Here is a 16,718-nt window from a genome sequence, read left to right as displayed (position 1 = left end):
AATTCCTTAGACCTAATCTTACAAAGTGTTTAAACTGCTTTGTACGCCACAAGCTTTCAGTTAAATCTTGCTAATTGGCTCAGATACGAGCTACTAAAGAATTGTTTGTAAATTCTTCAGTAGTTAATGGTGGGCAAATTCTAAACAGGGTCTTTATTTTTTCATGTCATATTACTTGATTTGTGTATTGAGGTTTGTCTCCCATCCCATAACAATCATGAACATCTGCATTTGTGTAAGCATATGCAGCCTGTCTTAAAACTAGCAAAACGTTTTCAGCTGGTAGCAAGGCAGATGAAGTCACGAAGATAAACTGTACAGCCCTTACAAGATGTGCATTCATGCTTTTTGCATTACAGTTATACTGCCGTGTGGATCACTTGGGCAGCTGACTGCTTATAGGCTTATTTGCAGTCCTGTGGGAATTCTTGTGCTTAAAGCCATAAAGTATCCATGCCACAGCAAAGCCTTGAGGTTTAGCAGTGGAAGGGACTATTAAGTGTGTGACTTTTTTTTTTCTTAACAACTGTCTTCTGCATTTAAAAAAAAAAGCATATGAAGCAATCACCCTAAATACTTGGTTGGAGGTAAAGTGGCTTTTAATGAACTCTAAATTCACTGGCAATAATTTGAGCAGCTCAAAAATAACTTAAGACGCTGCTCGATACCATCGTTTTTATCACATTTGAAGCCTTTTAACAAGAGTATAAATGTCACTAACAGTGTCAATCCACTGAATTCTGAGAATAAACTACCCATCCCATGTGTGTACACTGTTGCTTGAGCGATTAAGAGACAGCATGCAGTCTGTAAATGCTTCTCAACATCTTTCCCATATAGATCTCTCGATGGCCGTCTACAGGTATCTCATCGTAAAGGATTACCGCATGTTATTTACTGTCGTTTGTGGCGCTGGCCAGATCTTCACAGTCACCATGAACTTAAAGCAATTGAAAACTGTGAATATGCTTTTAATCTTAAAAAGGATGAAGTATGTGTAAACCCTTACCACTACCAGAGAGTGGAGACACCAGGTAGGAAGACTGCTTCTGACTTTCTATAGCAGCATCTGTACGTACTTGTTCAGCATAACGTTTTAAATGAAAAACAGAGAAAGATGATGCTTTCTCTTGCCAGAAGTACAAGATGATTAGAGATACAGCTTTTGAGAATACCATCCCCTGGAAGTTTTTAATGGTAAAGGTACTGAAAAAATCTTTTCCTTTACAAATGTGTTGGATAACTCAATAAACACTTCCAGTACCACTAGCAGTTTCCAGCTGGCTAAGCACGGTCCGGCATGACAAGGAGAATAGAGATGACTTACCTTTGCTAATGTGGAATAGTCTTACTCAAGAGGCACCTCAGGAATCTGTTTCTTCCGGTAACTAGCAGTACAATTGCAGTATTCACAGTGCTGAGAGTCAGAAAATTTCAAAACATCTGAAGAAATTGTTAGATACTTTAGATTTGTCTTTTTTCTTTTAGCTCACAGAAGTGTGTATTTTGAGGGTCTTACTAACGCTTTAAATTTTGCTTTTCCAGTCTTGCCTCCCGTACTAGTGCCACGGCACACTGAGATTCTAACGGAGCTTCCGCCCCTCGATGACTATACCCATTCCATTCCTGAAAACACTAACTTTCCAGCTGGAATTGAACCACAGAGCAATTACATACCAGGTATTTCTTAACTCCCACCATAAACAGTACACTTAACATTGTGCCACTGGAACAAAGATGGTAATTTCATCCTCCTAAGCAATCAAATTAATTGGAAGATGCACCAATAAATTAAAACTAGTTGATTTTGTGTATTAATTCCAATGGAAATACCTGAACACTGTTGTTTGCAGAACACGATCCTGTGTGAAACCACATTGCTGTGGTTTCACAACAGCTTACTTGGTTTCAATAGCTTATTTAAGATTCAAAATGCTAATGAGTACAAAGTAGGCCTTCACCTTATGCTTTAAGCCTCTTTTACAAACATATAGGGGTTGCCAAATGCTGTTTATTGGAGATTGAGTAGTAAACTGCTTCTCAGTCTCACCATGTGTAGTATGTGGAGAAAACTTTAAGTTGCAAAACAGTGACTTAAAAAGCGTTTTGATCTGTAGTTCACAACCAATGAAGGTCTGCTTTGTGTATTTGTTACTATTGTGTGCATACAGTTTTGTCTTTTTAGTATGAAAGAACAGCCTAACAATATTGAACTCTTAAAGAATTCCTCCTCCCCCCCTTTGCCTCTTCCCCACCCCAAAACAAATACCAAGACTAATGTGCTACAGCGCACCCGAAAGCCTGTACCCTTACTGAAACATAAAATCAGTGACCTTTTGTTTCCTGCCCCAACTTCCTGTTTCCTATCTCTTCAGGAAGTTGCCTGGAGTGTAAAACCAAGCAAAGCTGAAGTTCTCTCATAAATGTTTAATGCAGCTATGTTACGAACAAGCTGAAAATTCAGATCTGGACTCTCACGAGGAATGAGAGGACTTTCTTGAAACTCAAATATGTGCAATGTACAAATTGTATCTACATGTCTTAAACAGGATGTTGCTTGTGTTTTCTTTCAATGTATCCAAGAATTGAAACGGCACCAAAAAAATTTCAATGAATTTGATCTCATCTGTTTAATTTGTGCCACATTTGTTGCCACCTAGGGACAGCGGATCTTTAAAAGCAATTTAAGGTGCTAGAAGTTGGTGCTGCTTTCTTAACTTACGTATACTTTTTTGACTCAGTCTGAGGGCTTTTGATAGCATTTGCAGACAACTTACTGGAAAGCCACCATTTGAAAATCCAGTGCTATGGAAATGAGCTAAAGCAACTCTAGGTAGTTATTTGCAGGAAGTCTGTTCAAGGTGATCGTGGGTATTCGCATGATATTCAAATGTTTATGCAGCTAACCACATCTTGCCTCCTTCTCTTTGTCACTGACACCCTCCTGTTGTATTCATATCATGGCATCTTACTTTATTTGACCTTGCTAACTTAATCTTGAATACTTAGCTAGGTTCTGATAAGTTTTGTATGTCTTGACAGCCTGCTTCAGAGAACCCTTTTCTTTAGTGGTAGGCCAGACTAACAACCGTGCTAGTTTTGCACCACAATACCGTCGCAGTACTTGGTCTACAGAGAGAAACCATTCACCTACAGCTGGGAAGATGGTGATCGTGAAGGTGCAGGATGGCCTGCGGGGCTGTATGTTCCCTTTCAGGTTACGGATGTGCTGAGCTGCATTGTCCAAACTTCTGGCAGCATTCAAGCTCTGCTAAGAATTTTTAATGCCACGCTTGGGCATTTATTTCCAGCTGTGGTGGTGCTCAACCTCTGACCCTAAAACTGTATTAATAGTACTAGGTGGAGGAAACCTTCTCTGTTCAGACAGAGACTGGATATGGAAAATAATCTGTGCCAAAGAGCCTAGATTAGCAACTGGAAACAGGAGGCATGGGTTGGATTGGAAATGGTTATTGACCTTTTACCATGGCTGTGGGCTTAACTATAACAAATGATTTGGAGATGGGTGGAGTCCACTTTATCACAATGAATTCTATTAAAATGTTCAAAACAAGTATGATTTTTGTCGTCATACTTGTTGCTAATAAAGATTTCCCTTAATCTTCCCTTTAAATTCTCACTTGAATTTTGTCGCATCTATATTTAGCACACTAGTTTTGCAGAATGAACCAAAGATACAATTCTTTTTGTTCATTTTTTTATTCAATCAGCTGACTTGATCTAGTTTCCCCTCACTGACTTCCTTCTGATCTTACTATATTGCTGCAAATTTCAGACATGACATTTGATTTCAATTCTTAAGCAAAAGGCTTTATCTTTAAATTTCTGCTGTTTGGTAATAATGTAATTAAATGTGTTTAATCTCTCAGATGTCTCTGAGACAATTCTAAGGCGATTGTAGAGATAGCTTCAAACACTTTGGCTAAAGAAATCCAGGTTTTGCCTTTAATATATAGGAAAAGACATTTGCCCAGTTCAAAGGAAATTATTTCCTGAAGGGCGGTTGGTTAACTCATTATCTGGATTACAAAGTACATTTTGAATGGAGAAAAGGAACAACCATACTCTCCTGGGTTTTGAAGACATTTCTGTGGAATTAGACAAATTAGTTTCTAGTATCAGAATGCTTCAAACTTGTTACTGAGTTTACTTTGGTCTGGGAAACTCCATCTTTATAGAAAGCTAGTTAAAAGAATAGATGATCGTTCTAATAGAGCTTAGAAGTAATAATAATAACAGAGCTTGTGCAGCGTAACTAGTTAGATAATATGGTTATCATTAATGAGTAAAATCAACTGTTGGGTACTGAAGAAAAATGGATTTGGGGACTGAACTTTAAATCTAGCAACTTCTATAAGGCGTGGGAGGGTATCTGATCTGATGGTTATACTACATAAAGACAGCTCACTTTTTTTGTAGAAGTCACCAGATGGTTTTTTCATTTGTAATTCTACTAAATGTGAAAGCTGTTGATCACAATTGCAAAATTGTTACTCATTGACATGAAAGTATCTTGTATTAAATGGAACAAACAAGGATTATATGTTAATTATAGAACATATTTGAGCAATTGACTGCCATACAAGAGAGGATACATTTTATGTAGACAATAAGGCAGGTAATGCATTTGAGGTCCCACTGGAAGGAAAAAGGGACAGTAAAATTAAATTCTAATTCAGTATTCAGGTATCATATGAACCTCGTGAAGACTTGAGGACAAAAACCCCAAATGCTAAATCTTACAAATTTCCTCAGTCATTGAACCAATAGGTGGATTTTTTTTTTGACAGAAACACCACCTCCAGGATATATCAGTGAAGATGGAGAAACGAGTGACCAGCAGTTGAACCAAAGCATGGATACAGGTAACATTTATTTTTTCACTCCTCTCAAGACTTGGGAATACTAGTTGTGATCCCTCTGCATAGTGGCATGAATTCAGCCCAAACGATGATGGCAGTAGCCCTCTGTACAACCTGATGTTTTCTGTTTAAAATATCACTTTCAGTGTTTTGTGAAGGAAATAATTTTTTGCTAGGGGAATGCTTTTAAAACATTCTGTGCCATGTTAAGTACCTGTCATTTGTTTCGTAATAAAAGCATACAGGTCTAAGTCTTCATCAGAAAGCCATAAAAAAGATTTTAATAGTTGACTGGTTTCAACTTCCCCTGACTTTACTTTCTGGAAACAGGTTCATTGAAGCAAAATGTCTGTTTGGCCTAAGCAAGTTAAAAGAAATGCTGCATTTTGAGAACTTGTCTCTTAACTCTGACCACCTTACCATTTCTGCCATGTTTCAAATTGATTCTTGTATGGAAGGCTCTATTGAAAGAGTAGTAGAAACATTAAGCATTTGTGCCTTTGTATGAAAGGGTTTCCAGATAATCTGGTTGGCCTTAGACTTGGACAAAGCACAGTTCATGTGCTGGATAAGAACCTCCTGCTATGTGCTGGCAGACTTGTGTGTGTGCTTGGTTAGCTAATGTTAGCAACCTTTTTCCAGTTAATTGGAATCAACTGCACTAGTTTCTGTAAGAACTGCAATATTTTCCCACTATGTGACAATAGGTACCTTAATTAAAAAAGCCTGATGTGAGCAGTCATTGTAGGAATGTTTCTGCGCGAAGCCTCTCTGTATTTTGCCTACTAGTGCACAAATTGTGTTGGAGAGTTCATGTTTTTCTGAGTTTTTTCCTTCCTCCTTCCAGGAAAGAATAATTTCCTCAAATGAGGAAATCCAGCTTGTTCTTTTCTAGAGATAAACCCTCTCCTTTGAGAATAGAGAGGTAATATCTTGATTGTCTTGTCCGCTTTTTCTTAGCTTTTTTTCACTGAATTTGGGAAGAATTCACTACCTTCTCCCTAGAGAAGTGCATAAATAAAGTTAAGTTCACAGGGTGTGCATGAAGTGAGAGCTCTCCCAAATACAACACTAAGATGTTAATCGAGTCTTTGCAAGGAGGGGTAGGTTCCCAGGAGTCTGGAAAATTAAATGTAATCTTAATTCAGAATAATCTTAATCCAGAATAATCATGTGACATGCTGGAAAACTGGTTGTAGGATTTCTGAGGTTTCTTATTCCAAAGACTTTTAATGTAAAACTATATCTAGATAATGGTCATACCTACCCTTCTGAAATAACAAGAATCGTTTGCTCTGAAACAATCTGTATTGCTTCAACAGGATCTCCAGCAGAGCTGTCTCCTAGTACTCTCTCCCCAGTTAATCATAGCTTGGGTAAGCCGGAAATACTTTTAATTGTTTCTCTGTGTGTGATGACTCTTCTTTATATATATAATTACCTTAAAAATGAAAATGTACTTTAAAAAAGTAAGAGCTGTATTAGGAGGAGACTATTGGGTTGGCTTCCTGATGATAAACATGATAGAGCTGGGTTAATAACTTGTTAATAACGCCTCTATTTCTGTAACTGTTGAGCTTCTAGCAAAGAGAAAGAATAATATAGTTGTGTGTGTGCAGGAATAGCATTTATTAAATAAATAGTTTAAAGGACATTAGCCTATCCATAGTGGTGCCCAGACTTTCTGTCTCCCTTGTGTGTGTGTTCTGCTGCTCTTCTCATGTACTGTTTCACCTGCGCCCACAACACAGTTGCTGTTCCCGCATTAGTTGCCCACCTGCTTTGATCAGGTGCCATTGCTGTGTGTCTGTATAAATGCCTCAGGAAGATCAGATTCCCTTGGGTTTATTTAAGGAATGGTGACAGGATGTGACAGGAAAATGCTGTTCGGAATGCTGAGTGAGTAAGTAGGGTAGGTAAAAAGGGGAAGCAGCGCAGGAAAAGCTGAAGGTGCACGGGGAAGATACTGAGCTCTAGTAGGGGAGAGTAAAAGGAGCGTAGAGCTGCCTTTAGATAAAGAGGCGGTGTATGATATAGTGTAATACAAGGGAACATCATTTTCATAATATTTTTTGCCTTTGTGTGGTTCAGTGTTTGATAGTTTAATCTTTTCTTTAACGGTGCCAAAATGTTTGCAAGTTATAGAAAGGCAACAGAAATGTCTCAACGTCTGGCACTGACAGCAACATTAGCTTAATCATTTTACCAAGAAAAATGCAAGTACTGAATTACATGAGCTGTGGTCCGATTAGATCACCCCTTCTTCCCCTCCTCCTTCCCTTGTGTGGAATATTGAATTCCATTCTGTTTACTGGGGTAGGTAAAAATGGCAGCAAGCAAAATATAATTTGAGTAGTTTGAGACTACCGCTGTCGTTTCTGGAAGAGATGAATAGCAGGGCAGATAGATTTCTTTTCAGCCTCAAATTCTGTGTTTTTTAAATTTCTTTTTAGACTTGCAACCAGTTACTTACTCGGAGCCTGCGTTTTGGTGTTCAATAGCATATTATGAATTGAATCAAAGAGTGGGAGAAACCTTCCATGCATCACAGCCTTCTCTGACCGTAGATGGCTTTACAGATCCATCAAATTCAGAACGGTTTTGTCTAGGTCTGCTTTCCAATGTAAACAGAAATGCTACAGTGGAAATGACAAGGCGACACATAGGTAAAAATCTCTCATCTTTTAACTACATAATTTCATTTTAGCCGTTAAATTATCTGGAATGATCCAGGTAGGATGGCCAGATCTGTGTGTTGGGATCCTTTCACTCTTGTGCAGCCAGCCATTGAGCTTCTCTCTCGAGGCTTGCCAAGGAGAGCTTGGTCTCTCTTGCTGTGTGGAAAGACACACGGGTCACCGCTTCTGAAATCAGGGAGAAACGTAGCAGCTTCTGCTGCCACAGCCAGCTGCAATTGGGAAGAGATGTAGTGATGGCTGGAGCTGAAAGGAGCTGCCTTTCCTCAATCCGTAGTCACTGAGTCGGTGGCAGCAGCAGTCACACAGCTGTCAGGCTGAGAGCGGCACAGGAGGAAGCCGCTCAACTGTATGGGATTTCTGTTGCTCATGTTGCTGTTCTCTGCCTTCTGGAAAAAGGTGACGCACCGAAGCATCCTGAGGGGCAGGTTCTTGGCTTTCAGGTTCCTCCTTGGACCACTCTGCCCTGGGTAGCATTTATAGTCAGACTTGCTTATCATGGAAATTTAAGCTTTAATTACAAAATATTAACGTGTTGCTTAGTTTATTCTAATTTACAAAATGCAGAATGGACATTGGTAGTACTTCTTAAATTCTTTTCTGAAATGGGAAAAGCTGCCATTGAGATAACACGCTGTTTCGACATGATCAAGATTTTCTTTGTAGTGGTTAGTAGAGAGTATTGTTTTCCACAATGCAGCATCTTGGCTTTAAGTTTTTCAATAAACTACTTTTTTCTTTTTTTTTCCCCTGGATTCTTTTATTTAGCAATATTCACGAGTTTTTTTTGTTTAGTAGAAAAAGTTCAACCTCTTTAGTAGAACCTTCTGACTACCTCTATGCCAAATCCAAATGCTTGTCTAATAAAATTTTAGATGTGCAGAAACCCAGGCTATGCCTGTGCTGACTGATCAAAATGGTCAGTGATGAGGAAAAGCAAAAGTGTTAAGGAGCTCTCACTTTTTTTATAGAGCAGCTCTCATTTTGCTTGAACAATAATTTTAAAGAAAAAGGGGAAGAGAAACTATCGTCTTTAAAGGACCTGTTAATTATAAATAGTTTTCTTTGGGAGATCAATTGTATGTTACTTCTCTTACTTGTGCTAGAAATAACCCATACAGATTTTTTTCCACTCAGAGAGAGAGAACAAGATCACAATTTAAAAGTGAGCAGCAGGATTTCTTAGGGGTGTTTTTTTGTAATAGGGCTAAGTGAAGTCCTGTTGGTTTTGTCAAAGTAGTACAGAGAAGGGTTATGCAGTGGGTTGTGAAATAGTGTGGGTGCATGTAAGCGGAGAGTGTTGAAGTGGTATGCTTGTGTTTTCCTTTTTTGCCACTTCACAGACAACACTTTATATTGGCACAAGTTTTAATTCTGTTGAATGTAATCTTTTTATTTCGGTTTGGGTATTTCTTTAAGTGAAAAAGGTAATGTACACTGCTTCCTAACTTGGCTTTGGTTACAAGCCGTTGGCTTGTAGAAAATTCTGTCTCGCTCTTGACAGAAGATTATTCTGCTTCTCCTTCAAATATTGTGTGTTCGTGGGAGAAAAATGCAAGTTAATTGTGTTCTGCTCCTGCTACAGCTGTCAGCCCAGCAGTGTGGTCCTGTAGATAATTGATTTCTGTTGTAAAGAAAAACCTTGGCCTTCTCTGAAACAAAATACTCCCTTGTTTGTTAATCTGCTTGGGTCATGTCATAACTAGAGTTCCTTTGAATTTTGCTACAGGAAGAGGAGTACGTCTCTATTACATTGGCGGAGAAGTTTTTGCTGAGTGCCTAAGCGATAGTGCGATTTTTGTTCAGAGCCCCAACTGTAATCAAAGATACGGCTGGCATCCTGCAACTGTGTGTAAAATTCCACCAGGTTAGTAGCCTACCAAAGGTCTCACGCAAACATATCTAGTGAATGTATTCACTGGATGACATTTGCTTTCCTTTTGATACCTAGAAGGGGTTTCTTCATAGTTTTGGGCTTCTGTGTAGCAAACACAAGTATTCATTGATTGTACCCTTTTGAATTTTTTTTTTGTTTTATAGGATGCAATCTAAAAATCTTTAATAACCAAGAATTTGCTGCTCTTCTGGCTCAATCTGTGAATCAGGGTTTCGAAGCAGTTTATCAGCTTACTAGAATGTGTACCATAAGAATGAGTTTTGTTAAAGGATGGGGAGCTGAATACAGGTAAGGAAAAAACCTTTGCTTTTAAATTTAAAGTTAATTTTTCTTCTTTCACTAATACACTATTTCTGTCTGGCTTGAAAGCCATATGTACAGGCTTCTTACTGCTATTGTAGATATGCTGACTGCAAGTTGAACCGATATTTTCCTTCCCCCCCCCTCAGCTATGGAGCTGCTAAGTCATAAAGACCAGTGAACTGATTTTAGTATTGCATTGAAGTCAGCTGTTGAGCAAGGAATGTCGTCAAAGTTCCATTTCCTCGCTCAGTCCTGCTTGCTTGTGTATTGTGGTGAAACCACTGACAACATCTAGAAGTCTCAGAGTTTGTGCTGTGAGGTTATTCGCCGTTTTAGACGTACGGTCGTTTTGGTCTGTGTCCTGTTCTATATGGAGTATGAGTTTGTTAGGTTGTGGTGCGGGATGCAGCTGATGGTACCTGACAGAAAGAATTGGAGTCACTTGGGGTGCATTCTGCAGAATAAAACAGCTGGAGAACACATATTTAAGGGATGGCAAATATGTTGGAACTTGTAGCTGCTAAAGCTTTGCAGGAGTAAGATGACTGTGTTTATGCAGTAAAACTGCTAAAACCATTTTTTGAGTGGAAAAAATATTTTTTTATCTGCTTCTGAATAGATTCCAATTATATTCTCTATTAGCATAAACTAAGAACTATAGTTGAGGACTGTGCCTGTTTTTAATGTAGTATGGGAATTGGGGAAGAAAAGGCATTGACTTCTAACTGAGCAGTATTAAAGATTTCATTATTTTGGAGACCTAGAGATGTGGTTTTCAACAAATCCCTTAAACCTCTCTAGAAATTGTCCGCTGAAAAATGAACATATCAATGACATATCAATACCCTATTTCAATACATAATGATTTTTTAAAATCCATATCGTTTCTGAAGTTGAATAATGGCATATAGGTTCCACTGTAAATCCTGGAGTTTCGATTCTTTTATCTGCCCTTGAAATATATACATGCAGATAGCAGCGTCAGTACGTGGGGGAGGCTTCTCGGCTAAATGAAGCCAATTTTGTAAAAGCCTAATTAGATGAAATGAGAAATTTGAGTAATGGAATAAATTGGTACCTCTTTGTTAGCAAGAGGTACACAAGAAAGAATCTGGCTCAAGTTTAAAGAACTGTTGGATTTGGCTCAAAAGGCGTATGTATACACTTACGCATAATTAAATACAACATTCAAATCAGAACAGAAGAAAGGCTTAATCAGTCAGATTATATGGAGACAACTTGAAGTGAATGGATTGTAAGTGCTGGGTTAAAACAGTGGGGAGGCTTTTGGTAAAGTTATTTCTAAGGAGAGAGAACGTTGGTTGTTAGTAGTCGATAAACCCTTCAGAGATCACAGGGTTGAAAAAGCTCCAGTGGAAACCCTGCCAGAACAGCACAGAAACTGATTACTGACATAATGCTGAACTAGTTTCTTTGCATCTCTGTTTAAGATGGTGCTAATAAATTATTGATGCACAAAACTTGTAAGTTACGCTGCAGTTGTGATTAAAGCAAGAAGAGGTTGCTCCTGCAAGCACAACCTTGAATTTAAATGAATGTAGCCTGAGTTGTCAAAATAGACCAGGAAGCAGGGTAAAATCCATCATTCTTGTTAAAACTTCAGTGCTTCATTATTGCGTCAAAAACACATTTCTCATGGAACAGGCTTTGGTAAAGCCAAGGCATTACTGACATTTTAGGCTTATGGCATATGTGCATAAAGGTGTAGATATGGCAAGGTGGTAGATTTTATAAGCTTGGTAGACAAAACAGCTTAGAGCTTTTTGCTCGATACACGTTGGCTTGAATTGAGGATGGTGGTAGAAGTTCAGATCGGCAATCAAGAGTTCACGTTAACACAGGAACTCTCCAGGGCTAGGATCATCTTCCGAAGAAAGTTAAGTAAAGGCAATTACAGCAAAGAGACTTAGTGATACATGAGCTGGAAATCCATGGCTAGAAGAGGCTGAGTTTTAGCTTTGAGACAGCTGCTAAGTGACTGTCACTATTTTATCAGCTTTTGCCAGTGTAGTGCAAAGCCAGGGCTGTTGAACAGAACCAGTTATAAAATTTTGAGGAAGTGTGTTGTGGAACACATTGTAGGGGAGTTGACAGCGGTGGAATAATGAATTTCCTTCTTTGGGAGAGGATTCAAGACTAAATGGAATTATATTTCCTGTGGTTTAGATTGTTCTTTTATTGGATCACTTTGTTTTGGCATAGGCATTCAGGGCTAAGATAACAATGTTTTTGAGAGTGCTGAGAGAGCACAGACCCCAGCCACTTTCTTCTCCTAGAAAATGTGAAACCACAGACAACTTTTGAAATCCATCCTCTCACTGGCTTAATCTTTCTGCCTTTTCAGTTCCTCTGTTTATATAAACAGATTTCCTTGAAGCGAAGGGTTGCAGTGCCGACAGTAAAAATGAAGGGGCTGGGTTTGTGTCTGACTGATCTGCTGCCTTTGAATCTTAATGCCTCCTTGCTTTGACTTTGGGATAGCTAGAAATTACTAGGAAAAACTGGCTTGGCAACAGTAGTCTTGCCAGTCTAGTTTGGGAAAACTCCCATGCCTGGAGTGGGTACAGTGAAATAACAGGATTTCTCAGGCAGAGTATGTCCAATACTGATTTCTTCACTTTGGAGATGAGAAGGAAGATTTTTGAGTAACAGGTCTCTGAAACAAAGATATATGGGAGAGTGAATGAAGCTTTTACGGTTGTAAATCCTTCAGCTTTACTGAGCCTTTCTATATGGTGTTTAATGAAGGGCTTCTATTGTGGAAAATTATAGGCAAGTTTATATAGAAGACAAGGGAAACACAATTTTTACTTAACTTGTTTGTGTGAGGATGTTACAGTACAAAACACATGCAGAAGTGTAAGATTACAGGAAATCGGAGATAAAGTTTGGTGTTCCTTCGAGATAGCATCAGTTAGCACAGTGTAACCACACACTGTTTTGACGTAGTGTTTCTGACAACATCTAGCAGTTTCCTTCTACATTTCTTGTCAATTGCTCCAAAAAGCCAGACCTTATGATTGCAATAGTATCGTGCTGCTTGGCCCTGCTGACAGTGCAGAGCCAGGTGTTTCTATTCCGTATTTCTCAGTAGTTGTCTGCAAAATTCAAACCCGGTTATGCATGAGGACTCTTTGAAGGTTGAGATACAGCTGCACGCAGCTATCTGATGTGAACACCACATTGGTTGGACAATCTTCAGGTTTGAATTTCTTCTTAGAAGTAAGGCTTTTGGTGTGGCACTTGAAGCAAATGCTGCAGTCCTTATCTCATTCTCCAGAGGAGAATATTCTCGATGTATTATGGACAAGCATGTAATTATTGATGTGTGTTATAGATATGGGGTGTTTGGGGGTTTTTTGTTGCCTTTTTTTTTTCCTTCTTCAAAGATGTCTGAAAAAAGCTTAGTAACAGTTATGGTAATGGTTGCAGATTTTTATCTTTCTGTGTAGTAGATGTGATGGAGAACTTTATGGCAGCCGAAGCTGCTTTCTGACTTTGCTATTACTCTTTATTTTCTAGGCGGCAAACAGTAACAAGCACTCCTTGCTGGATTGAACTTCATCTGAATGGACCTCTACAATGGTTGGACAAAGTATTGACTCAGATGGGCTCCCCTTCAGTACGCTGCTCCAGCATGTCGTAAAACTCCTTCCTCCGTTACCAGTGGGCTAAATATCGAGTCCAATCAACAGACTTAATATAACAGCTCGTCTGTCGTAGTATTTGTGTGTGGTCCCCATGAACTGTTTACTATCCAAAAAGGTTTTTAAAAAAAAAAAAAAGAAAAACAGCACTTGAGGTCTCATCAATTAAAGCACCTTGTGGATTCTGTTTCCTATACTCTGATACTAGATGAAAATTTAGTGTATAGAAATGCCTTCTTCAGAAAGAAGAAGGGACAGTTCTAAAGACTCTTAATGGTGTTTTTATTGGGTATATAATTGAGTGTCCTAATGGTTTATCAATAACATGAATAGCTAAGTATATGTACAGGTAATGTATCATGATCTCAAATATCACAGTATTGTTGTTCTACATCAATAACATGAATAGCTAAGTATATGTACAGGTAATGTATCATGATCTCAAATATCACAGTATTGTGCTGTTCTACATTTTAGTTCCCATAAATAGTCGTTTGTTTTTTTGATTGGGGCAAATCTCTCATAAAATTCCAAGACTCTACTCCTTTATTCTTTTATATTTTTTTATATAAGCAGGTTTTCGAGTTGTCCTAAACATAAAAAGCAGACTTTCCTTGTAGAAAAGCTTAACTTTTTGCTGCCTTCTTAAAGAAAAAGAAAATCCCTCCATTGGAAGGGAAAGAAATGTCTCGAGATTCATCTGTGAAATCTTAAGACACTTTATATGCTTAATGGGGCCTAAAATGAATTCATATTATAAATTCCGAGTATCCATCACACTAGGAGTCTACTTTTCCCTACCCATCTGAGCTGATGCATCTGTTGCAAGCAGTTTTGCTGGCACAGATGTAATTTGGGACTTTTTTGTACTTTGAATCATTGAAATCAGTGTTTTTTCTCATAGAATGAGAATTTACTGTAGCATTGGATACTGGCTTTCAGTACACAAGGTTATTGGCTTACCCCTTACATCTGTATTTTTTTCATTAAACAGATGTCGCTAAAAATCATGGGTTTTAGTTTTTGGAGCCAAATACCTTGAAAAATCCTTTCCCAGGGTAAACTAGACTCTTTCGTATAGGTTTTAAATAGATGCAGCTTCTTAACATATTTCAGTAACAGAATTTAAATTTCTGATCTGAGTGGCTTTGTATAGCTTACTTACATACCAGATCATACGCATTCATTATGTCATAATGGGCCTTGTTATTAAAAGTAGTTGCTTCTGCAAAACCTCTAGGATAGTGGTTGCTGAGGTATGACCAGCGAAGGAGGACTTCTAGGTTCTTCGTGACAGTGCATGTTATTGTGAACCCTTGGACACTACAGCTGCACCATATTAAAAATATTCTGAAATATATTCTACAAATAAGTCTGGGTTGGGGAAGGGTTGGGAAACTGTATAGAAGGGTTATTCTGACTTGAAAAATATACATCTTACTAACAATCTTGTGATCTAGCTGTCTGTCATTCTTCTGTTATCGTGGCAGTAGCAGGATTGCCTTTGTCTGTTTTTCCCATTGTTTCATCCATTACACTAGTACTGTACTTTGTAAGTACAGCTAGTGATAACTTAGCTTTGAGAACAAAAATGTGGCCAGTGTTACAGCTTTTAATCAGTTGACTGAATTGATGATCGTGATGGATATTTTTATGCCGTAATGACTAGGGCATAGAAGCAATACCAAAAATCAAGCCTTGAAAAAGTGGGCCGGACACCTTTAAAAAAATTGGCAAAGCAGTTACCAGTTTGTGCTAGTTTTACCAGTAGACTAATGTATTGGTAGAACTTGTGAACCTAAGAAATAAGCTTCATGCGTGTTGCATTTGCCTAATATGTGAATACACTAATAAAAGTTTTAATTCTCATGATGGCTGGTTTTTTTTATTAATTGCTGTACGTATCTTCTGTTGAAGGTTAGGAATCATTCTAACCCACCCAAATAAACAGCAAGTGTCCTGCATGTTGTGGCTGGAAAGGTGTAGTTTAGATGTTAAAAATCACTTCTTACACAGCTACCGTGGAGGTTCTGGATCTGTGTGTGTTTAATGATACAGGCTTCTACTCCAGATCGAGTTTATTAAATCAGTTGCTTTTTCCTACCATAATCAAATTACATCCTACTAGCTCAGATGTTTACTTTCACCTGTGAAACAGTTAGATAAGAGCGACTTGTCTGGGTGAAAAGACTCCATTGCGTTTATGAGCAGGTTGCAGCTTGAATCAGTTGGGTGACCTAATTCTGTAGTCTCCTTACTGCGGATTTCTGTATGTGTTCTTTCAGTTACGGCGATATTACTTGCTTTGCCTTGAACATTGTAATAACCTTGACTGTACCCTTTTTTGGTGCGCGCTTCCAAGTAGCGTGCGAGGACGCTGCAGGCATTATCTGTGGACCTGTGGTGCTGCCTGCGTGCAAGGCCATCTCAGTCTGTGCAGAAGTCACTTCTTTTGACTTCTGTTAGTACCGCTAAAATAATTCTCTCCTGCCATTACCGCTTCAGCCACAGCTTAGTGGAACAAGGGAACTTATCTGCATTCGAAATGTTTGCTTGCCTGTATTTCATTTAAATGCCTTTGGCAGTTCCTGAGTAATTTTAACCTACTCCTGTTTCTTAATCCAGTGCCCTTCTGATTTATCCCACTGCTGTTCTGCTCTTCCTCAAAATCTGACAAGTGCCTGCTCAAGCATCTTAATGTGGAATGCCTGTGGTACGTAAGGAATGTGACTTCATCCCTCTTCTCTTCTGCCAGTCAAAGTACTGCTGTCCAAAGTACAAATGAAAAGTGAATTATTTTTTTTCAATGAGGCTGTCTTGTTAAATAAAATACCTACCAAGCAGGGAGCACTCAGCTGGAGATACTTTAAGTATGGGTAGCCAGCTGCTTATCTGTATTGTGAAGCTGGAAAAACTCCGTATAGAACTGTTGCCTTAAGTTTGGACTGGGGTACCGTGTCTGGGTTCTGATCTCTCTCTTGTCACCAGCCCTGTCTGAGCTTGATTTTCATAGCACTGCCAAAGCCAAGGAATCAAAAATTAGGTAGTTGATGTAAACTGAACCTAAAAATTATTTCCGAGTTGCTTTTTAGCAGCTTGGATGCACTGAGCCGACATTTCAGAATTCCCCCCCCACCCCCCCCAGGGTAAAACCCAGTTTCATGTAGAAGTTCTTCCAGTGCCAGGGCTGGGGCTTCGAGAACAATGTCCAATGCTTGGAGTCTCGCACCTTTAAACTGTGAGAATTGATAGCAGACCATGGCCTCTGTGC

General features: G+C 38.7%; 1 protein-coding gene across 3 annotated transcripts in view; it reads left to right on the top strand.

The window, feature by feature from the left end:
* Nucleotides 1-15,316, top strand: part of SMAD2 (SMAD family member 2) — a 40,316-nt gene extending 25,000 nt beyond the window's left edge. The window contains exons 3-11 of one of the 3 annotated variants that reach the window (XM_009278436.2): nucleotides 841-1,034; nucleotides 1,546-1,680; nucleotides 4,812-4,886; nucleotides 6,206-6,259; nucleotides 7,337-7,549; nucleotides 9,309-9,446; nucleotides 9,620-9,764; nucleotides 13,323-13,796; nucleotides 13,873-15,316. In XM_009278436.2, coding sequence (XP_009276711.1) covers nucleotides 841-1,034; nucleotides 1,546-1,680; nucleotides 4,812-4,886; nucleotides 6,206-6,259; nucleotides 7,337-7,549; nucleotides 9,309-9,446; nucleotides 9,620-9,764; nucleotides 13,323-13,446 — 1,078 coding nt within the window. In that variant the 3' untranslated portion in view covers nucleotides 13,447-13,796; nucleotides 13,873-15,316. Of the gene's footprint in view, nucleotides 1-840; nucleotides 1,035-1,545; nucleotides 1,681-4,811; nucleotides 4,887-6,205; nucleotides 6,260-7,336; nucleotides 7,550-9,308; nucleotides 9,447-9,619; nucleotides 9,765-13,322; nucleotides 13,797-13,872 lie in introns of those variants that run through there. The other 2 variants (XM_019471848.1, XM_019471849.1) reach the window with 2 other exon arrangements.
* Nucleotides 15,317-16,718: the final 1,402 nt, after the last annotated feature.

Source organism: Aptenodytes forsteri, unplaced genomic scaffold (genome assembly GCF_000699145.1).
Source record: "Aptenodytes forsteri isolate BGI_AS27 unplaced genomic scaffold, ASM69914v1 Scaffold178, whole genome shotgun sequence".
NCBI lineage: Eukaryota > Metazoa > Chordata > Aves > Sphenisciformes > Spheniscidae > Aptenodytes > Aptenodytes forsteri.
The sequence above is the reverse complement of the archived record's forward strand: the minus strand, read 5'-3'. Positions and strand labels throughout refer to the sequence as shown.